Below are 24,195 nucleotides of genomic sequence, written 5' to 3' on the forward strand. Positions count from 1 at the left end.
TAATGGGGCCTCTAGTTCCATTTGACCGCATCACTTGAATGCTAACGTGCAGTTAACGCACTGAAAATTATAATTTATTGTTGGCCCGTATGACGTCATTCTCGCTCATAACACGTCACTGTGGCGCAAAATTTGAAAGTTTTTAAATACTTCTTGCTTTTTTTTTTCGTTAAAAAAACATCTTTTGTGGCTCTAATGGAGCTGAGTGAGATACTGAATCCTAGTTCTTTCAAATTACAAAAAGTTGTATTTTCTCTTCATGGCTCCTTTAAGCCCGTAAAAAAAGCAAATAAGAGTGTCTGACAATAACTGACTAACCTTATGTAGTCACTGGGAGCTTGACAAGGCATTGACAAGGTAAGCGGCACCCTTACCTCCTCTGAGTAAACCGGCCTTGATAGTTATTTACCTTTCACGCAGCTGGCACCCGTCGAAGAGTGGACACCGCTGTACCAAGCCATCGTGGCGTGTGTTGTGGTCTCAATAGCTACCAAGTTGGTTCTGGCCGTGGCTATGGTTATGGTTGTACGCAACTTCGGCCATGGCCTGAAGCAGACGCGTAAGTGCGCACACACTTTTCTTTCATTTGCCTTCCCAAAAAACGTTATGAGCAAATCCTATGCAGGCCAAAGCTCATACCAAAATAGCAATTCTGTGGGCAAATAAAATATGGAGCTGCTTGTTAGCACTTCTGAGTTACAAATAAAAGAAACCTGGTGTCTTTTGTTTCGGCCCTTCTCGCTGTTGTGGAGCACGGAGGGCAAATTGAATGATAAAGAGAAATGAACCGAGAGTACTTTCTCGAACTAAATACGAGGGAACCACAATAAATCCAGAATATTGGCAAACAGCCAAACTAAAGTCCCCGGAAAAAAAATTCAACGGACTACAGCCAAACAGTGAGGTGACGCTTCAGCATACGTATTTGAAAACGTAAGTGAATATCGTCATCTTGAACAAGTCCAATCTTCCAAGTCATGGAAAAGAAATCAGGCGTGGGATAACTATGAAGTGAGGAGAATTCTAAAAAGTACGCTCAGGTAGTGCACAGTACGCTACCTTTATTTCCAAAAAGAACGTCATGCAATCAGTGGGGCTATTCGTTTTACAGTCTAGGACTCACCTCGGATAGTCCGAGGGTAGTCCGAGGATTCCCAACGTCATAGGGAAGTATTTGACAAACGAATGCCGGACTGCCTCTAGGGGGAGTCCGCGGTGAGTCCGAGACTGTAAATCGAATAAACTCAGTGATTGTTTTCGATGGTGACTTATAAGGCAGGCACTTGAGGACTCACGAGACACACTGAAATAAAAATGAAGTCAGGCCAACGAACCATGGAGAGAAGGATGACAGGTAAAATAGAGTTAGCATACGGGCATTATGAATTAGGAAACAAACTTGTTTCAAAGACTTTCTAGCTTAAATTAACAAAAAAAGTGGAATCGCTGCGGGAATGTGATTCAATGGGCCAACAACAGGTCCTCACAAGCAACAAAATGTGTATCTATAGGGGCAGGGTATACAGGAAGGGCCAGATAAGAAGCTTGTTAGAGAAATGAGATAACGAAATTCGGGGCAAAAACATGGATAGCGATGGCTTAGGATTCAGAGGTTTGAAGTCTGTAAATACGGTTTTGGTCTTGAAATAGACACTTCAGATGATTACGGCTTTAAAGCTTTATCTGGATTCCGCCCTCCGTTCTCATCATGTCTAGTGGGAGTGCCTAAGTCAGCCATTCAGTGTACACAAAAAGTCTTAATTTTATTCGTAAGAATCCATATTACGAATATTCCGCACATTTCCCAATTCACTTTCCAGTTTCTTCATCATTTCATAATGCCATGTTGAAACTCGTTTACGCTTGGGTTTTTTCCCGCCGTCACAGCTTTTTTTCTTTCCTTTCACTCTTTTTTTTCTGTTTGCATACAACGGTGCGTGGCTTTTACGTCACTTTCGTGACCCGCAAGGAAAGCCTCTAATCCGAAAGTGGTACCAGAACTGCCTTTCCGCATCGCTTTGGACTCCGCTCTTGCAACTCTAGCAACAACAATGCACATTAGGGCATTAAAAATAGGTGCTATCACATTTAAACTAGGCAGCTAACAGCAATCCCATTAAAGGGACACTGAAGTGAATTTGTCAAGCTTCTGTTTTTGCTTGAATTTCGTAGACTGGCTCAAATGGACACAGTTACCGCCGTTTATGTGGTCGATAAGGCGATATTTATTTTATAAAGCCCGACACAAGAAAAACTTCCATGCGCGGCCTGCGGCGGCCGCACCAACTAAAGCAGGGACGTCCATACGGGTGCTACTGTGATTGGACGATGTCCAAGAAAAGAATTCAAACCAGTTTTGGCTTCGGTTGTGTAAAGCGCACATGCTTGGCATCTGTCGTTATCGTTGGCTGGGCATTCTCGATATCTCAGTAATCGTCGTACCGCGCTTCTGCCATGTTGTCGGCTGTTATAAATGTGTCAGATAAGACTACCAGCACGGCTTCGAATCGTAACAAACAAACAATTTGAATTCCTTAGTACCTATATTAACTTCACTGACTCTTCTCCCCCCCTTCAATTGGCTTAGATGTTTCTACTAGAGTACCAGTCAGCGAAGCGTCGCATGTGCGCTTGTGTGGAGCGACTTGGACATAGAGCTTGACACAGTCTACTAACATACGCAAGGCACATTCATCCAGGCACAAATGTGTCGTGCCTTAGTTTCAACTGAGCGAATGAATTCCATTAGCGTGTTAGACTGACCCGTACCTCGACTGCCTAAATATTTTTAACAATATTTTCGCATTTATTAACAGGAGGTCTCCCCGACAGTTTTACTTTAGGACCTCCTTCTGTACTAATAACTACGTGTGATGTGCATGTAACGAAAAATGTTTAATAAAATCGTTGAATCCTTGACGACCCACTGGCGGCCGGCCGACTAAACGCTGGGCCGACTGATACTCTCAGAGGGTCGGCGAGCCCTGCAGTAGCGCAGTCAAGCCAATCCATCTCATTTTGTCGCCATACAAAACGTCATAGGGAATCGGCCAGGAGGATGCAGACAGAAGGACAGCACTTTCGAATTGATTTTTCTACTGAGCAAGGTCGCGTAAACGCAGCGAGAGTGGTCGAAACATGGCCTTGATACTTCTGACTACAATTTGTGCTAGTAATCCCGCAATGTTTACAAATCACTTCAGTGACCCTTTTTCTGGGAGTGTAAAGTACTTTTATCGTTACCATTAGTAAAGGGGTCATGAAGACAAAATACAAGTTTGTTTTATTCGAAAGATTTGGTGTTTTACAGTGCTCCCCGCGCTTGTCCGGCAGCAAACGATGCGGTATTCACAAAGAAATTACGCAATTTTAGCCAAAATTTCAATTCTCCCGCTGCACTGTGTGTTTCGTGACGTCAGTGATAAACATGTTCAGGGAAGGGACCCAAAAACAAAAGTTAGTATGTTTACTAAGGCTGTCGCGTGCCTGCTTTGTTTACCTTCCGCTTCCCTAAATGGTGTAGTGATGCCGTTCAAAAACCGCTCTCCCCACTCGCTTTGTTTTTTACCGGATTTGTACGTGGCTTAGTTTTGTTACCATTGACAGTTACCTTTTCGTGAAACATTTGGTATGCTCTACAAACAGGGTCAAGTAAGTGGCAATGTCACATATGCCAGTTGGCCAGTGTGGCTTCAGACAAGTCCAACGCGCCCGATAACTGCCCTGCTTCGGCCGGCACAGTGCACGCCGTACGCACTAGTTCTTCTATGTGTACGCGTTCCTTCGTAACTTCCACTCCCAACATTCTTACTTCTAAAACAGAATGTGCACTAAGCGCAAATAGCTTGGCCTGCAAGCTTACACTGCAAGCTCACAAGCAATCACTGTTTAATTTGCGTTGGACCTTGTCGGCCTCAACCAATCGCAACGAGCTGCCCATAATACGTCATAACGTCAATGCGGAAAAGTAGCTAGAGTATCGCACTGCCTATTCTAGGTTTTCCTCATTATATAGCTTATTTGAGTGAAGTTTACGTCATAAGCAGGGTGTCGAACCGAAATATATGCAGTTCGGTTACGGTTCGGGTTCGGGTGAAATAATTTCGTTTTGGTTCAGTTCCGATTCGACTAAATTACACACCGAACCGGTTCGTTAACCGGTTCAGAACGATTAATTATAGCTAAGTGCGAAAAAAATGGTTTGTAGTTAAAGGGACCGTGACCGAAAAATACAAGTTTGGTTCATACAGCAGATGGCTTCGTCTCAATACCAAAGATGTCGATCTTAAATGGCAACTTTGAACAATTTAGCTAGATAATCAGGAAAATAAATGAAGTTGTTGCCGTTCAAGAGGCACTTTCCTGCACAGCTCTTGTGACGTCACAGGGGATTGTTTGTGCGATTGCAGCCGCCGACGAAAGCCACAGCTAAAAATCAGGTTTGTGAGATTTAGTCGTGGCTCCAATTTTGTTTCACCGTACCTCTTGATAGCTGACGTAAAATTAAATTCCTGATAAATCTGTTTCGTCACATTACGTTGACGTTGGTTATAGTCAAACTTTAAATGTTTTTCAATGCTTATTGTCATTTTTTGGTGAACGCAACGTTCTGTGGGGCCGGTATAGCGTTGGGCGCGTTACCAAAGGCTGCTACTTTCAAATAAAACAAGGTCACAGTTTATTATGCGTTCATGGTTGCTTTGAACTCTCATGCACAGCGGGTAAGTAGATGCGCCAGGGGAATCGCGCGCACCACGACATTAGGCGGCTTCGCTATGGAGCTTCCTTTCAAGCTCAGGAAAAGCAGATTCTACCTGCGCTTTTATGCCAGTAACGATCTACAAGAAATGCTACAAACCTTCTGACAGTTGCCTACTAACGCGTAAACATCCTTTCCAGCCGCTATTTTTTGCAACGAGCCTCTGTAGAGTCGGCTTCACTCCTATACAGAAGTGAGTTGGTGGGACTGCACTTTGCCAAGACCGTCCCACTAAGCGGCTTTATATCACAGTATGAAATGACCATGTGCCTTCCTCCATCCCCAGAAATGTTAAAATGAGACAAGTACGCACTCTGGGGGTGTGGGCCGCCGTTTCACGGTGCAGCTGCCCGGTGGCCTGCCTGCCCCTGCACATTTTTTAAAAGCGAACCTTTATTGTTCCCACCGATGCCGTTGTACGCCAAAACGCGTTGCAGGAAAGCCAACTTTCTCTGTCGATGATTATGAATGATCGTAGGTGAAGTGAAAAAAAAAAAAAAAACGCTTCCGGCGGCCGGAATCGAACCTTTGACATTTCTTTTTCTCTATTACATGGGAGAATACTCTCAGACGTGACAGTACGACGACTACATAGTCAAGCAAACAAAAGAATACACTGAAGTTAGGAGAAGCACATAAATGGCAGCATCTCCACTACGTGGATGATGGCGAGGGCGCGGAGTACGGGGACTCGAAATGACATCCAAGTTGCGCCCCGAGTGATATCCGATTTGCGCCCCGACCGTCATTAGATTTGAGCAGTGAGTTGCACCTTGATTACTCCCTAAATGAAACTGCAACTCGCGGCTCAAATCGAATTTCGGTTGATGGTGGTGTGCGCACGGATGGACGCGGACGGACATTGGTAGGTCCTAAGGTACTCCGCACCGTTACAGGCGAGGGAGTAAGTTGTTTGACTCTCGGGTACTAACTCATGGTCGTAGCCCAATGGGTGAGACGACTGATACTAATTCTGTCTGGTCTACCAGACACAGGCTTGAATCCTGCTGGTGCCTGTGTGATTTTTTGCGATTGTAAATGCTATGCGCATGGACGCGGACGGACATTGTGCGGTCCTAATGTACTCCGCACCTAATACATAAAAATTCAGGCAAACACACACAAGTGTTCAAAAGAGGGAACCAGTCAGTTGGTTGGTCAAGCGAATTATACACACTATGTACAAATGCCAGAGTTTCTCGGAAATATGACTTGGTTGATCTCGGTGGCTCAGCATGCCTATCACATAAGCGACATCGCCACAGACTGTACAAACCAATCAAGACAAACATGTCATAAGGTGGCTGACCAGGATAGTCGAATGGAAAAAATCGGATTGAGAAAGTGTAATGTCCATGTATTTTCTGAGCGTTCGCTGTAAAATGTCCCAGAAAAAGACAGCATCTCTGCAATCTACAAAACAGTGATCAATTTTCTCTGGTCGAGAACTGACCCGACAGTCTGTGGACCAAGCTATAAACAGACCCCGGTCTTTCATCCAAGTTTTGGTCCAAGGAAATGCCGAGCAACAGGTACCGATGCGCACCGTACACCCCAATCCCATAGAGATTCTTATAATAGACACTAGAGAGTAATCTGGCGCTAGCGTCTATGCGGCTCACATCAAGGCCGTCTGTGTCATCATGGGCCGCCATTATACCGTTCGCTCGCCTTAGTTTCATTATTGGCTTGAATTGAAATGTTTTAGTCGCCGTGAATTCAAATACAATGTCGCAAAACGCAAAGAAGAGTCTGTAATTATACAATTGTAAAATAAAACACGCCGTTTTAAGGCTAAAAAATAAAAAATAAAGCATGCTATTTTTACTGAGAGTCTGCCAGAACGGTTATGGCTTCTATTCTGTAGACCAAGTTCGTAGTTAGCAATAATGTAAAATTTTGCGAGAAACCCATTAAAGACTTATTTTGCAAACATTTCAAATAATAAATTGTTTCAAAGGCTCAGAAAGGTTTTATGTGCGTACCTACGAAAACGAGCACCTCGCCATCGCAGTTTTTACTTCAAGTGTTCGTAACAGAACGTCTGCTATAACTGTCGCAGCGGCAAATTACCGGCTCACTCAAGATGTCCGGCCGCTGTTAACGTATGTACTGCTACTGCAAAAAAGAACCGGGAAGGGCACCCTCCTTACCACAAACTAACGTGTCTACATTGTGGGCTTGTACTAATGTAACAATGTACTGATGGTCTCTCGTCGGCTCTTGTCCTCCACTTGCTTATATAATGAAGCACAGCTGTCTTACGTGAACTAATTTAGGAAATTTCTATAGAAATTAGTTTCTATAGAAATTATAGAAACAAAAGTTTCCAAGCGAAGCTAGAGAAGCGAAGAGAGGGAAGCAAAGCGAGTTTCGGCCATTTTGACCGGAGCGGCTACCTCGTAGACCTAGCACTGCATAGTGAAGAAAACAAACCCAAGAAGACACTTAAGAATCCAATAGACATGCCAAGCCATACGCTGTGGTCTTCCCATAAGGCCATAGCCGACCACGCCGACATATATTCCCAGGCGCAGTTTCCTCCACTAGTATACTGACTAAAACTCTATGCTCAAACCCAAACGTCAGACCTACGGAGTGCCAACCGGAGAGTGGCTGTGGGTATTCTAGAAATGTGGTGCATACCTCTACAGTAGCACGTACTCGTAGTTTGGGACTGACCAACCAAAGAATCCATCACGAGAAAGCTTCGCGTTCAACCATCGTCGTCGTTAGACGGAGGGGTGCATGACTTTTAAAGACGATAGTCTTTCTTGGGCTACTTAAACCCAGAAATTTTGGTCTGTCTGTATGTCTGTCTGTCTGTCCGTCTGTGACTCGATTCAGCCACCCGGCCAAAGCAAAACAATGCCTGCGCAATAGTCTTATATAGTCACAGCTAAATCTACCCGTCTATGTCCGGTGTAATGTTCATACTTGTCAACATTGTTGAAGAAGAACAAGACATTACGCAAATATGAGTCAACAAATCAATACAGAAGTGATATTTGCAGTGTTCCTTTATAAAAAATCAAACATGCTTGACTTTTGTGAAATTAAATACTTCATCAACTGCAGAAAAAGAATTCACTCCGCCGTCGCCTGCTGTCACCCGCGCCACTATAGCTTCTGGCGCCATTTTAAGAAATCAACTGGCAACAGTTACGCAAGGTTCCACTAGATAGGTTCCACGTTCTGCTTGCAACGCACGTGGAGTAGGGAAACGCGGTTCTATAAACGTTGAAGTAGGGCGCCTCGATTAACGCGCGTCTTCGCCGTACGGCAGCGTTCGCATCGAGACACCCGGTTTGGAACAGTGGAACGCGGGAAATTTAAAATGATTTAAGCAAACCTTTGGCGTCTTTACCTTTAGAGGAGCGCGACGCAAGAGGAACAACATGAGAGGTGAGCGGGAAAGCGAAGGGAGGCATTTACTTCGCAAAAGCCGATAAAGACTATCGTCTTTTGACGGCATTTGCAATGAAAGGAGCAGATACGCGGCCAATTTTTTTAAAGACGATAGTCTTTCTTGGGCTACTTAAACTCAGAAATTTTGGTCTGTCTGTAGGTCTGTCTGTCTGTCTGTCTGTGACTCGATTCAGCCACCCGGACAAAGTAAAATTGATATTGCGCAATAGTCTTATATACTCACAGCCACATGTAAACGTCTAAGCCCGGTTTATATGTTCATACTTGTCAACTTTGTTGAACAAGAACAAGACATTACGCAAATATAAGACAGGAGATTACTACACAAGGGATATTTACAGTGTTCCTTTATTAAAAAAATTCATGGATGCTTAGTTTTTCGATAGCAAGTGATATTCTACAGCTACTGCAGAAAACCGCCGCCTCCTGGCGGCATATGGAAAATCACGCGGCAACAGCAATGAAAGGTTCCACTAGCTAGGTTCCATGTTCTGCTTGGAACGCACGTGGAGCATGGCAACGCGGCTCTATAAACCTTCTAGTCGGCCCCCTCCATTCACGCGCGTCTCCGCCGTACTGCAGCGCTGGCATCGAGGAACCCGGCCTGTAGCAGTGGAACGCGGTATGGCAACGCGGCTCTATAAACTTTCTAGTCGGCCCCCTCCATTCACGCGCGTCTCCGCCGTACTGCAGCGCTGGCATCGAGGAACCCGGCCTGTAGCAGTGGAACGCGGTAAATTCAAATTGCCTTGCGCAAACCTTTAGTGTGTTTACCTTGGAATGAGTGCGACGGTACAGGAACCGCATGAGAGGTGAGCGGGAAAGCAAAGGGGGGCATTTCCTTGGCAAATGTCTACAAAGACTATCGTCTTTTGACGACATTTGCAACGAAAGTAGCAGATACGCGGCCAATTTTTTTATTGCCCGGGCTTTCTTGTTAACCGGAATGTGGGTGACTTCTCCCTCAGATCGGCCAGGGGACGCAAGAAAACGTACCATGAGGTAGTTATTCATTACCGCCTGGACATAAATAAATATCCTCCCCCTCATAAATCCATCAACATTATGCAGCAAGCCACCTGGAGGGAGCTCTAAACTAATAAAATCTATGCCACGTGAAAATTACCATTGATTTATCCAGAAGCTTACCGACCTTACGTAAAGCCGAAAGACGAGATTTAGTTCACCACCGCCTAGCGGTCTGCAGTTACCCCATTCATAGCTGTGGGAGGGCGCGATGCCCAGCACCCACCCGTCGATGCAAGTTTGGGCCTTGACACATGCGCTGGAGGTTGCTGGAAGGTATCGTCTTGTCCCCCACCCCCGTCCAATAACCCACTATTCATTGCCCATTTTTGACGAAATTAAAGTTTTATTTGTCAATCCATTAAAGGGGCCCTGAAAGGCATTTTGAGCACACTAAATGAACTAGCGCCACCGTTAGATTGGGTCGTCAACGTCCTCTGTGCCAAGTATTACTCTTTTACGCGCAGCGGAAAGCTCACACTTTTGTTGCAAAGTTTGTCGTTTTTTTCTCACCCTTCCCTTCGTGTTTTTGGACGCCGCCATCTTCACATGTCTACGTCATCGATCCCCAGATGTTCGTCATGAGCTAGACATCCTGTTATTGGGCGGCTTTTTCACGCACTTCCGGCAAAGAGATGAGTCGTCTGCTCAGCGTCGGCTCGCCGGCTGATCTGCCAGCGGAGTGCCGGAGTGCTTGGGCATTTTACGACAAACGAAACAAGTGTAAAACAAACGCTTAACCGTTTGTATTGAATGCAACACGGCCATAACACGACATGGATATTCTGTTACCTGAGTACGTTCCATAAAGAAAGCGTTGAAGCCCCGTGGCACTTCTTTCGTGCAATGGCAGAGAACGCCCTGAGCCGAATGCCCGGGTTTGACACATACATTTTATTCTACTTCAAAACAATCCAGAGATGCGTTTCTAACGAAAACAACGTCACAACATGCGTTGAAAGTCTGAACCACGATTGACAGAGGATGGGTTGCCTGCTGCCCGTCGTAAATTCGGTACTCACCTCGCGCGCGCTTTGCGGGGACGAACAGCAAGTCACTTAACTCTGGCGCACAAGCCGATGGCTTTTAGCCACGCACACTGCACATACCCCATGCGAGGTTGAGTCGTACGTCGCTCGAGAAAGATAATCCAGACCATGGGAAGCACTATCCACCCGCAGAAGCACAACGTCGCATTTCATCGCGAAACAAAAGCGTCCACAACACACACACCATCGCCTCCTGTAATGCCAAACGCATCTCGCACTTCCCAATGGGAGTGAGTGGTACGCCTGCAGTGCCCACATGTCGCGAAGTGGGGCCCCAAGCTGAACCGGGATCCCGCAACCGTAACTGACTTCTGGAGCGGTTTGTGCCTTGTTGCCAAGGCAACCGATGTTCGAGATTGTCAAAGAAATGGCGCTCGCTTCAGCGCTAGAAAGCTCAGAGCCGCGGAGGAGCATGTTTTGCCAACGTTGCCGCTCTCCACCACGCGTCGCCCCAAGCTGAACTGGTCACATGATTGAAGTGTTTTGTGCACGGGTTCTGTATCGGTTTAATATGACTTTTTCACATGCCGCCGGCAGGAATTACCACCGCCGCAAAATAAGACCCGGCACCATCGGGGCCACATCTGATACGGCGCTTTTTGGATAAACAGTGCGCGGTGCATCAAGGGAACGAGCGCACGACCCTCCCCGTGCGGCTGCGAGTTCGCCGCCGATAAAAAGTCATGTGTCGCCAGCAACGTACACCGCGAAAGTGCAAGGCCAGGCCGCCGCATACATGCGGCCAGATTTTTCGGTCGTTTTTCCAGCCTTGAGCGGAGTGCGGGATTCATGTTTCAACAAAGCTTGCCCGTAGCAGACGACAGTCTGAGCAGCGCAGTAGCGGAAGTACGTCACCGCTGCGGAGCGCAGCATCATGGGAGGCAAGGCTCTCGCGCCGTCAACAGCGGAGAGTAAGTCGAAAGGAGGAGGAAACGCGGAGCGACGATAATGCGCGGTTTTTGATTTACGATTTCTCAGCTAATACTCATCGCTTTAACAAAATTCTTGCGGGAGGAGATTGCAAATACATTGCTTTATTTGGGTACATGTACCTCCATGCATCGGCGGAAGGTATTTCAGGACCCCTTTAAGCGGGCCAGTACAAAGACACCATTGCTCCTCCAAAGAAGCATAAAAGGTTAAAAAAAGGAATGTTAAAAGTTCGTTTTTATTGCGGTATAAACATAAAATATAAACCAAGGTAATCATTAAAAAATCATGCCCCCTTCCGTCTAACAACGACGATGGTTGAACGCGAAGCTTTCTCGTGACCGATTCTTAGCTGTCGTCTGAGTTTTCCGAACCGTTTCGACCATATCGATATAGAACGTCCCAGTGACAACATGGTTGCGCGAAAAAGAAATGTCTATTCCTTGGTCCGACAATTGCCGCTTATGTAAACACCCTGAAACCATTAATAATGGTTTGGCTTTGTACCGAGATGACGTGTTTTTCTGGGATGTTTTGCAACGAACTGTTAAAAAGGACGTCGACCCCTTATACAATTCGGTTCTTGACTTTTCGAGATGCTACTGGAGTGCCCTATGATATATCTGTTGTGATGAGATTGTATAGCTCGTGGAAGTGCCGTATGGCTGACAGGCATGGGGAACCCCCTCGCCCAACGAAGTCTATTTTCTTCAGGAGCAGGCTGCATTAGTGCGGAGAGTTTATGCGGCGCAAAGTGACCCACCAGAATGGCTGCATCTGTCGGGCTCGTGCGTCTGCTTGTCGGAGTTTTGACGGACGGCTTATTTCAGCTGCAGGGATGTGCATCTTCTTGGATGGCTTATAGCTTTTGTAGGTTGTAATATTTGCAGTTTTTCACGCAGTAAAAAAGAAAGTCGAAATGGGGCAATCGGATAGACACCGGCTTCATAACGTGAGGGATCCAGGTTCGATTCCGCCCACAGGAAGCGTTTTTTTTTTCTTTTTCACTCAACCCACGATCATTCATCATCATCGTCAGAGAAGGTTGGCTTTCCTGCAGGGAGTTTTCGGGTTACAGATGCCATCAGTGAGCACACTAAAGCTTCGCTTTAAAACCTATCCTGTCATTGTTTTAGCGTTCGTTTTTTGCCGATGTGCTATGCTTGTATAGTCGGAGCGAGACCTGTACCTGGAAGCACAAAGCATGTTTTATATCGCCTGCAGGCAGCCAATAGTGGGATATTCTGCGGACGGCCAGCAGAAACATACGATTTCAGTATTGGTGCGCATTTCTTTCCTCTGGTTGCGACCGCATATAGGGAGGGCGTTGATAATGTTGTGATTGATCTAAAGGGTAAAAGTCCGTGGATGATCACTAAGCTGGTGGTACGTAAAGAGGATGGTCGAATCGTTTTGTCGTGAACCGGCAACCGTTATTTATTTTTTAGGTTCAGTTCCGGTTCGGAAAAAAAATATCGGTTCAGTTCCGGTTTTCGGTTCGGTTTGGTTCCGTTTCGACACCCTGGTTATAAGTGGTGTCAGCGCTATTAGACACCTAGGGCCGTCCTACTTGAGCATGTCCCATCGAGACAGAATCTTCTCAATTAGCGAAATTATTTTAAAATTTTTCTGAACTTTGCATGGGCCGGTTTACGGGTTTACGTGAGCTGAAAGTAGTTTAACGTTAGACATTGCTGGTAGAGGAATGTGTTCACGCAGGAAAATGGAGGCATTTATCACTTAGAACTGAAGAATGTACGAACTGACCACTCAAAGCACGTCACTCGTCCCGGCGTAATTTGTACTTTTGTTTTGCAACGGCAAGCTGTTGGCGCACTTTGCGAAGTCGTGTCCCGTTTTCTCATATCGAGCGACGTTGCAATTATTAAGAGGGCAGCGCTAGCCGCGCCGTTATTATGGCGACGAGGTGGTAGCGCGCAGGTGTTAGTTGCATCAGTACAAATCCGAGTATACATGTTGGATTACACCTTGTGAGAAGTAAACAGCGGAGAAGCTACAAGAGCGCACGCAAACTTGTATTGTTTAGAAAAGTTATGTGACAGCAAAAAGGTCGCATTGAAATCGAGGCAATGTCGCAGCAACCATGTTGTAGCAAGTTCGCGGCAACATTGCCAGTTCCTCGGATAAGCTGTCGTTGTTCGCAATGGTGGTTCATATAATGTCCCGTGTATACTTTAAATAGACCCTGCCACACTTTTTTCAACTTTTTTGAAATCTTAAATGCTTGCAGAACGTAGTCACCCAACACACCCAGTACTTAGATTAGGGAGTCGCAAAGTACACCAGCCAAAAATCACTGCTCTATGCCCATCAGATAACTTGGAAACTCGCTCAAAAGACTTTCCTCTCTTTCCCGGTCTTGACGTTCTTCGACCGCTCGAATTACGTCATTGAGGCCATGTAGCGGCTGTTGGCCGGTTTTTCTTCAGTTGCAGCAATGAACGCTTTTCGACAGTAACTTTAAAAATAAAGCCACAAAACAAAGCAGAAACGGAAGGCGTATCTGCTGCGACGAGCAAATCACGCAGTGCCGCTCCGTGCTGGCAATAACTGTAGCTTTCGCAGTGTTTCTAGACGCGAAGGAAAGAGTGAAAGCGTTTGTCGAAAGTGTTGCAGGGTCCCTTTAATTGCATATCATCAACAGCGAACAGGTTCCTAACACGGCGGACAGGGGAAATGCAATAAAAGCAGAGAAATGGGTAATGGGTAACTTTAAAATGGGTAACTTTAGGTCCGGGTGCGAATCGTCTTCATACTTGCGGAATGCGAGTCGAGCGCGCATCTGCACACTTAGGTTCGACTTCATGACAGGAGCTTTCTAAAGATTAACCGAAATTTCCGAAAACTTGCGTGACATAGACTGTAATCAGATTTAAGCCCACTCATCGTGAAAACAAATGAGGTGTAAACTGAGAACACACAAACTGAAAGCTCTTTTTTCTTATTATGTGTTTTCACCTTGCTGCTCGTTCTATTGTAAAATACAACCTTGCTGTACGATAGTTACACTCTGCGGTATACGCAATGGTAAATCGACAACCAACAGAACCGATGAACCGACAACGGGTAGACAATTAGGGTATCAGAGTGAATACCAAGGGGTGGGTCTAGAAGAAGGGCAAGGCCATTGACCCGATAGAGGAGTGATATAAAGAAATTCGGGGGTAAACTGTGGCCTCGAGCCGCGCAGGACAGAAGCGGCTGGAGGTCAAAGGAAGAGGCCTTCTTCCTGCAGTGCACCTGAGTAGGCTAACGATGATTGTGATGATGATGATGAAATCACTGAGCATTGCATTGTACTCATCCTGCGTATTGTTCTTTTCTCTGCCCCCAGTGGAGGACGTCCCGAACAACCACCGTGTTCTTATCAACGATACCGAAGAAGAAGAGGAAACACGTCGCTCCAGGCCAGCCGTGAGCAGTCGACGCTGTCCCCGGCTTCCCTGCTCCCACGGGGGATTGTCGCCGGAAATACGCAGGCTTCGACCAACAAATTATCCTAAATCGCCCTACGGCGCTATTGGTGTCTGAGAAGAGCAGACTCGTGGAAGTTCGCTCCTCGATAGCGCTCATGGAAGTGTTTCTTGAGAGGCACGGCGCTTGAGCGACAACTTGTGATACAAAGCCCCCGCATCGCATTCACAAACTCAAGCGAGCACGCGTTGAGTACTGCGCTTGCAGTATGTAACACAAGCCACTTACCTCAGCCGTACTAGCGTCACTAAATAAGCTACGCTTAAGAGTACCGCCACTTCGTGCACCCGGAAGCGTCTGGGGGCCATTTTGTTTCTGGATTGCAGTGTTGCCATCTCTTCGTAACCGCCGCCGGTTGTGACGGGCAGAGTGTGACCGGCCGCTCTAGCGTCCGCGCAGAAAGAGAGAGAGAGAGAAGAAGAGGAGAGGCGCCCAGAAACAAAAAGGCTGCGCCCACATGTAAACAAATATCACGTGGTGCCGACCGACCAATGAAAATCCTGGCGGCAAATAACAATGAAAGAAAAGAGTGCCGATACTCTGAAAGCCTTTATTTAGTGACGCTAAGCCGCACGGGAAAAGAACGGCGGAGTGAAGGAGGACAGCCTGACTGCTCCCTGAACTTTCCCCGAGTAGCGCAAGCACGAAGGCAGCTTTCGAGACTGTACGTGACGGCCCTCGGTAACGAAACAACAAACAAACAAAAAACTAAGAATTCGTAGCATCGACAATTTTGGGTTTTGATCTCCGGATTTACACTGCCCTAACCCTTCACGGTAATTTAGGAGCTGTCTTTACCAGAAGTCCTTGCTTCTGCACCATATATATTCAATCAAGAGTTCAACAGCATTTATACACGTTGCGCTCTTATACCGCTAGTCTTATACCATTCTTCCTCACGCCACTTCGCTCCTGACTTCCCTTACTCTGCATATGGGTATGCATGTGTGCAATTACGTAAGGTACCTTGTTTCCTTACAATTCTGCTCGTAAGGAATCCGTGTCGCTTGCCAGTCCTTGACTTTTGCGACGGGTGGTTTACCGGTGGACATTTTTCACTGCCGAAGATGTAGGTGACTGAAGTTAGGGGCAACACGAGATCCTATCCATGCATATTATACATACATACATATAGACAATTCTCCTGATGATACAAACATGTTTTTGTTTTCTGGTCGGATCCTGAGAATGCACAAAAGGCCGCTAATTGTTGAAGGGATGCACATTTATACTGGACACCTTTCAATAATCTGATACTAAATATAGCTGAAAAAATAATTGATTATTCAGAATACTGCATTACACGCTTTCAAGCTTATTTTCTAAGCCGGCATTTTGACATACAAAAGCTGGATTAAGTTTTTAGTGTTATTCGCAACGAAAATTTGCTTTTGTCATGGCAAAGGGAATGTCAAATAACTGCGCATTATGTTGGATTGGTTAAATAATTTTTAACTGCTGCGCCAGTAGCAGTTAAAGTACAACCTTACTGCTCGCTCGCATACTGAGGTATGAACTACTGCCGAATGCTGAGAGGAATAAAATCTGCAATTAGCCAGAAAAATGATATGTAACTATACGAAAAGGTGTCATCTGCAGTATCCAAGATAGCTGCCACTTTAAAAACAGGCGACGCTTCTCACAACGTGTAGGTTCTTGACTGTCGTTGAAATTTGGAATAAAAAATATCAATACACATAGGAAATATTAGTCGTAACAAAGCAAATTAGTTACAAAATGCAGCCGACAATCGTATTCCATATACAGTTCGTGAGGCTCGCATAAAGTGCGGCTTTCAAGTGCTGCCGCATCAAACTACTGGTTCATTGAACTCATAGAATCGAATTTTCCTTCCGACACACGAGTGCATGTACTGTGTTTAAGCTAGGAAAATTGGTTCGTGCTGTACCACTGCCAAGCATAATCCGAAGCTTTGTCTTTTGTACTTGCCATTACATGGCGAATTTTGATTGCGCAATAATTATTTTGCAAGTATTGCCTACTTGGGTGCTAATGACTTCACATCACATCACATTACTTTATTTCCTTAAAGACCCCTCGAGGGGGTATTACATAAGGGGTGGGTTGACAATATAATTTTTTATTTGCTACGAGTTTTTCATTGTGAAGGATAAGTAGACAACTGGTTCAAAAATCTTGATGGGCAGGAAATGATGACTACGTCGTGAGGAAGGTCATTGCAGTCGTTGGTACTTTACGTTATAAACAGTATAAACTGTCTCTGATGTCACGCCCATTATGTCCCGATTGCTGTAACCTAGTTTATTGCTCGCTAGTTTATTTTTCTTTTTACGCGCATTCTGCGAGGGAAATATGATGTGTACAGTTCAAGAAAAAAGATTTCCCAAATCGTAATCCAGGTCTCAAAGTCGATTTCTCTGTTGCCTGAAAGCGCAGTACTTGCTTTGTTTTCGTAAGTGACGCATCACGCTTAAGACCATCCTTTCCATTCGCGTAAGTGCAACTTCTCCGGGGGGAACTTGACTTTGAGGTCTTAAATATATAGCGTCATGGTGACTTCTGTACGCGAGAGTGTACGTTGTTGGACGTAACGTTAGAGAGAAATCTCCCTAAATGCTTGTTACTCTAGTCTAGGAAACTGTGTAAGATGATTTGTGATCGCTGCCAAAACTGTCCTGACAGGGCAGGTCCCAGATCTATGTGACCTATCTTTTGCCTGCTGCATCAACAGTTTGTGATGTGTCAACCATGATCAACTTTTGAAGAATGGCCTAGGTTGATTTTCGATTTAGTGACACTACAGCGAAGCTGCGCGCTGATTTATCGTAGCAATGCAATAGTTGGATTGCCATATAGTGGCGTTCCTCCTTGTCCGTCTCTTCGATCTGGGCGTCACTGCCACCGGTCATCCAGAGGGTGAATTCATCGGCGTTTACGGAAGCGTGTAGGTTGGGGATGGTTAGTAGGGCGGTGGCCACAGGGATCATGACAAGGTTAAAGAGAAGGGGGATATAACCGAACCCTTGGGGGTGCCGACGGGTGGCAGGGGGAAGAGGTCGGAAGTAAGGGGCCCTTGGCGAAGGGTTGCTGTGCGGTTACTGAGAAAGGAGGCGACATAGTAGTAAGTGCGTGATCCCAGGTTGACCGAATTTAGAGACCGTAGGATGGCTTCGTGAGAGACGTTATCGAATGCTTTGTGCTAGTCAAGGGCTAGGATAGCCACACTGTCGCTCTTGGATGGGGAAAGAAGAAGGTCATTGTGTAGTTGAAGGTGGGTGTCCAGAGTGGAGAGGCCGGGGCGGGAGCCGGTGAGTTTGTGAGGAGGGGAGGGGGGAGGTCATGATATTCTAAGAAGGTTGTGAGGCGGGTTTTGATAATGTGTTCAGAAGTTTTCCTAGACGCGAGGGGAGGGATATCGGATGGAGGTGTTCGATTTTGACGGGTTTATTGTGCCTGGGTATGAGGGAGATGTCAGCATGGTACCATGAAGTGGGAAGGGTGCCGGATCGCCAGTGGTGGTTGAAAAGGCTCAAGATGGTTTCGTGCACCCATCTAGCTTACGTAGGAGTTTATTTGTTATGATATCTGTTCCTCGGGCTGTTTGGCGCCAAAGTTGTGTGATGGCATGTTCGACCTCGGCAATAGTGATGTCGTCATTGAGGGTGGTGTTAGGCAAGCCCGTGTATGTACCCGTCGGTGTTGAGGTAGTAGTGAGGGGATGTGTTGGGAATGGAGCTCGGAGAGCATGTTGGCTGTGGTAACAAGGTATGTGTGGATAAGGGAATGAATGCGGGATGATGTGTATGCTTTGGTAGTGAGGGGTTCGAGTAAATGTCGTAGTAGCGCTCACGCGCGTTTCATGGAGAGCCCACTGCGTACATCGTCGCATATTTGGTGCCAGTGAGCTCGGGTGTGTGATGCGGCGTGTTCTTGAATTTGCGCTTGGAGGTGTGCAAATTTGTGGCGCAGGACACGTCTATGTTTGCTGGTACGCCACCTACGATCGATGCTTCCAAGAAGTGTGTCATTCGGGCGTCGGCAAGGGCAGGGGTTATTTCGGGGTCGACGGCTGTCATGACACCACCGTCAACCCCGAAATACCACTTGCCCATTCCGGTACAATGAATAACGTTACTTAAACGTGTTTATATGCTGCACATCCCCCCTACACCGACCTAAAGATGCCAAACCGTTCTTATTTACAAAAAAAGAAGTTCAGAAGTGACTTAAGAAAATATTTTGCAGTAAAATAAATTGCTAGTCCTGGCGAAAAATATCCGCACGGCTGAGGGTCGTACCCGGAACATTCGCACCAAAACCCGGGATATTACCTCTAGGCTACTGAGGTATTCTTTTCTTCATTGCCATACTTTCACAATACAAACATCGAAAAACAAAAACACTACACTGATATAAGTGCTAGCCGGAACTTGGGTAGCAGAAACTCGGCTAAAATTGTTTTACGCTTGTTAAGGTTTCCATCACTGGCAACATTCTGGACGATCAGCCTGAGCCCCCCTTACATGAAAAATCAACTGAATGGACTCAGAAAAATAACCTTTAGAGCGTTTGGCATCAATATCAAGGTGGCGTATGGCCATACGGGACTTCCAAATACCATTCAGAGCCAGAACCATGATGAGGTCACACGGCACACCATCATCACTGTCGATGGGTAGGAACCAGATCCCGTATGCGTCTAGAGGGAAATGTTTATTTTTGCGCTGAGGAACATCCCAGAAAAAGAGCCCATCTCAGCACTTTAAAACAAATGTTCGATTGACTCGTTTTTTTTTTTTTTACAGAAAACATTGAATGAACTATGGAAGGTATAACCTTTGTCTTCCTGCCACGTCTTTACGGCTAGAACGCCTATACTATTAAGGCCGAACAACGAAGTTGTTTTATATATATATATATATATATATATATATATATATATATATATATATATATATATATATATATATATATATATATATATATATATATATATATATATAATATATATATAGAACAGGTAAAAAGAAGAGAAGGAGCGTTTCAAGCGAATCAGTAAAAAGGCGCTGGATGCGTACATGAAGTGTCGGGCTTGTACCTATATTTTAAAGGAATGTCACACCTCTCCCATCTAAAAAAAAATTCTCCGCATTTTCCCGAGGGGAAGAATGTGAAAGTGCGAATGCACGAGTTGAATTTGCGCGGTTCGGTAATGTTCGCGAAAGAGAGATCCCGCACACACACACACAACTACAAAGAAAGAAAGATGCATTTATTCACAGACACCTATTTGTGTTGTCGTTGTACTTGATTGCTAGAGCGGATCTCAGCTTTGAAATTTCGTGTCAGTACTCCTTTAAGCGGGTGCATTAGCCCTTCTCACGCCCGATTCCTGGCCAATCCCCCACGTGGGTATGTGCCATGTCAGCGGCCAGGCAGCGCGCGCCCATCTCCCCCCGTTGCCAAGGAAGACGAGGAGATTCCTGGCCAATCCCCCACGTGGGTATGTGCCATGTCAGCGGCCAGGCGGCGCGCGCCCATCTCCCCCCGTTGCCAAGGAAGACGAGGAGCGCGCGCACCCGCAGCTGTTGCTATGCGGACTACGGCGGCGGACGCTTCAGGCTCGCTTAAGAAGTGGATTCGCACTTAAAACAATGCTGAGTCATCACTCGTCACTTACGTGATAGGGAGTGCGAATCGACGAGGACCTTTATTTTTTTTTTTTTGATGACGACGACGACGATGACGAGGAACAGGAAAGATTCTGAGGAAAGAAACATTGACAGCTTGGCTGTACAACACACATTCCGTGCCATTTATTGGCTATTCATGATAATGATACCGGGTAGGCCGGTATTTACAAGTGGCACGGTATATGAGAGCGCCGCCCAAGCAAGGAACCGAACTGCACGCGTGTCCCTGTTCTTCATCTTCCCTCCTTGATGATCCCGACCCACAGCTCATCTCGCGTACCCTTTACAGCGAGCGTATAAAATGTCTCGTAACAGTATTTATGATGTCTGTTTTCAGGCCATTCATTTAAAAATTCTAGCTCATTTCATGGCATTCATCGTCGGTATGTCATTTTATGCACCTGGATGTGGCATGATATGCCCGTTGTTCGTTAGCATAATCGTTAAAAAAATCTAAATTTTGTATAGTACATGCTTAAGACGGGTAGTTTGACCCGTGGTTTACTCATTTTCAACATATTGTGTTTTTTCTGCTTGCCAGATGTGACTTTAAACTGTGCTTCTTACCGAAACGAGGTATAGAAGCATTTACAACAATGGCTTGAATGGCATCGCCGTTACTGCCGTTTATATTGTGCTGTTACTTAAATCACCTTCATCTGTTACGTTTCACTTTTATGCTTTGATCCGTGCCATACCATTTCTGTTCAGTTTTATGAGTGTTTTTAAATAAACGCTTCCAATCAGAGTGAGTGCTTGCCTCGTGTGCTTCTTCACATTTAGGTAGGTAGTTCGGACAGTTGCTCTCTGTTAAAAGAAAAAAAAGATTGCTGGTGGTACCGAAGTCCGCGTACGTGCTTTAAACGCGCAAGCAATTTGGCAACGGGAATCCGAGGATCGGCCGTAAGTTTCTCGCAGCACCTATCATTTCTAGGGGTAAATTCTCTCGCGTGGGTAACATGAGAATTTCGGGTGGATATGTTGACATCGCAGCCAAAAGAGACGAAGTGCGTTTCTTGGCAGTAGGGGAAAAAACTGAAGCGTTGGATCAGATGGATCGTGAGATGGCGTTACTGGCTACTCACCACGATTCTTTGCTGTCAGGTGTGGACGAGTTAGAGGATAGGTGACGCCGAAATAACCTGATCTTTTATGATTTTTCGGACTTACCCTGGGAGACTTGGGATCAATTCTTGTGAGGTGTGTGCTCACTGACGCTCTCCCCATGTTTCCTGATAAGGTGTTCGAACGGGCACATCGGTTATAAACTTTTTCTCCTAACCCTGTCCAATTATTGTCAAATTTTCAAGCTTTAAAACAAATATCAAATACTTTCTGCGCGCAAGAAACTGAAAGAAAAGAACATAACGGTGTCTGGCTATTTCTGTCCTGCAACGCGGGAAATTCGGAACAACCTAACCGCGTTCGCAAAAAGCCATCCTGGTGAACCACTCTTTCACTTGCGTTATAACAGACTCGTCATTAACAAGACACACTACATCGACATTATGGCTACGGGTGAAATATCCGAAGTCGTACGACGATCCACAACTACTAACGATCAGTCTCGCTGGAACCCGCGTACGTCCCCGGAGGGGCGCGCTAGACTCAGGGTCAGGGTCTGTGGTAAGGGTCTGTCGCGCGTATCGGTTCTTTTCACTAAAAATCGTAGTATTCGTAACAAGAGGGATGCACTAACATCGGCAGTTGATACAATTAATCAGGACATTTTAGTCTCGACTGAGACCTGGCTACGTCCGCAGATTTCTGATCACGAATTATTTTTCCCTGCACAACGCTTTTCGGTTTTCCGGTGCGACCACACTTTACGATAGGGGGCGGTGTCCTTCTAGCCATTAATAAAATATCCAATTCCAACGTGTTCATGTTCAAAGTAACCTAGAAATAGTTTGGGGGGCTATCATCGACCTACATTAACAAAAACTTACTTTCGGTGGTTGTTACCGTCGACCTCACAACTCCCCCACTCTTGCCAATGAGTTACATGACGCTATCAACCTCGTTTACACGCTTTTTTCTAATATTTCGTTATTCCTACTTGGTAACTTTACCATGCAAAATATATCTTGGGAAAACGAATCGCCCACAATGCACCCCTTTTCAACCTTAGCTAAAAAATTCCTAGACGCGTGTCCTGTTTTTTCTTTAACCCAGGTTATGAGGCAGATGACTAGATCAACATATACTACCGCGAACATCCTTCACCTTGTAATATCCTCCAGGCGAGAATACGTTTCCAGGATTGCGCATTTACCCGGTTGAGCGACCACTGTATAGATGCGAAGCAGCTTATGGTCGAGCCTGTTCCCTCCGCCGTTGTGTGGGCGCCGTTGTGCGGCGTCCACACCCCCACTGCGCATACCTGGCCAGGCACCGCTGATGATGATTGTGGCAGGATGCCCCTAGGGATTGGCCAACCAAAGAATCCCTCACGAGATAGCTTCGCGTTCAACCACCGCCGTCATCTTCCCGTAGGGGAACCCTGAGTAGTATGCGAGGCATTCCTCCTCTCCTCTCCGACGCTCCTCTCCTCTCCGGCATTCCTCCTATCCGCTCCGAGGCTCCTCTCCTCTCCGGGATTGCGCAATGAATGGCAGCACCTGCGGCTCCGCGCGCGATAATGCGAAGCGGCTTGGGGTTAGAGACGCGCCGGTAGCCGCTGCATACTCCGCTGGGGGCGCCGCTGTGGCTCCGCGGTATAAATGACGCGCGCGCGCTCCGCTCCCCTGATTCTCCTCCCGCAACGCCGCGATCGAACTGAAAACTAATGGGAACTTGAGTAGACCCCATGGCTGCTTCGCATACTACTCAGGTTTCCCCTACAGGAGGATGGTGAATTTTTTTTTATCGTTTAACATGAACTTCTGCCACGTCCGAAATCTAAAAATAAGACGAAAAGAATTTGGCTTTCTTAAAAAGGTAATTTTAGAACCATTAACGAAGAGCTATCCAGTTTCCTTGACACCTTCCTCGCAGATTTTGACCGTCGCTCTGTACGAACCTATCGGAACACGTTTTGTGATAAAATAATTGAACCGACAGATGTGTACTAACCAACTCACAGTGTGCTGTCTAATGATAACGTGTCATGGTACTCTACCCACTTTAAACGCGTATCTAGTCGAAAGAAGCATTTGTACAAGTTAGCCAGGCTTTCTCCCAGCTCTGGTCGGTGGGATGCCTAGAAGGCGACATCCAAAGGTTATGTCAACGCTCTTAAAAATATCAAAGAAAAGTTTTTGATTAACACATTTCCATCGATGTTAACGACTGACGATAAAAGGTTTTGGTGCGTTATAAACCCCCCTAAAGATGGCTACTCTTTAATGCTTTCTGATAATAGCAATACCTCTATTCCATCTTACCGATGTGCCGAAGTTCTTTACAATGTCTTTTCATTTAACTTTTCTGAAACTAATAATGTCCTATTACCGTCAACTCGCAGCTACTATCACAGGCAGATGTCTCCTCTTACGATCGATTCTTGTGGTGTAGAAAAACTGATTAGGTCATTGAAACCATCAACTGCAGCGGGCTGCGACGTCATCAGCTCAAAATGTTTGATCAGTACCAGTTTCTATTCTTCCAAAATGCTAACTCATGTTCTCCAGCAGTCGCTTGATCATGGGGTCTTACCAGCTCAATATAAAATCGAAAAAACCGGTTCCACTTTATAAACACGGTAACAGACACCCACCCTTTAACTACCGCCCCATTTCGTTAACTAGTATACATGCCAACTAATTAACATATATTATTCTCTAATCTAGTTAAATTTGCGGAATCCAATTCTTACTTTTCTGCATCACAA

The 24,195-nt window shown here is 45.8% G+C and overlaps 1 protein-coding gene across 1 annotated transcript in view; it reads left to right on the forward strand.

The window, feature by feature from the left end:
* Positions 1 to 19,605, forward strand: part of LOC144145612 (uncharacterized) — a 39,396-nt gene extending 19,791 nt beyond the window's left edge. Inside the window, exons 7-8 of the mRNA XM_077677288.1 lie at positions 421 to 559; positions 14,549 to 19,605. Coding sequence (XP_077533414.1) covers positions 421 to 559; positions 14,549 to 14,745 — 336 coding nt within the window. The 3' untranslated portion in view covers positions 14,746 to 19,605. The remainder of the gene's footprint in view (positions 1 to 420; positions 560 to 14,548) is intronic.
* The last annotated feature ends 4,590 nt before the right edge of the window (positions 19,606 to 24,195 follow it).

Source organism: Haemaphysalis longicornis, unplaced genomic scaffold (genome assembly GCF_048455015.1).
Source record: "Haemaphysalis longicornis isolate Haplotype H1 unplaced genomic scaffold, Haemaphysalis longicornis Haplotype H1 scaffold_7, whole genome shotgun sequence".
In the NCBI taxonomy this organism is placed as follows: domain Eukaryota; kingdom Metazoa; phylum Arthropoda; class Arachnida; order Ixodida; family Ixodidae; genus Haemaphysalis; species Haemaphysalis longicornis.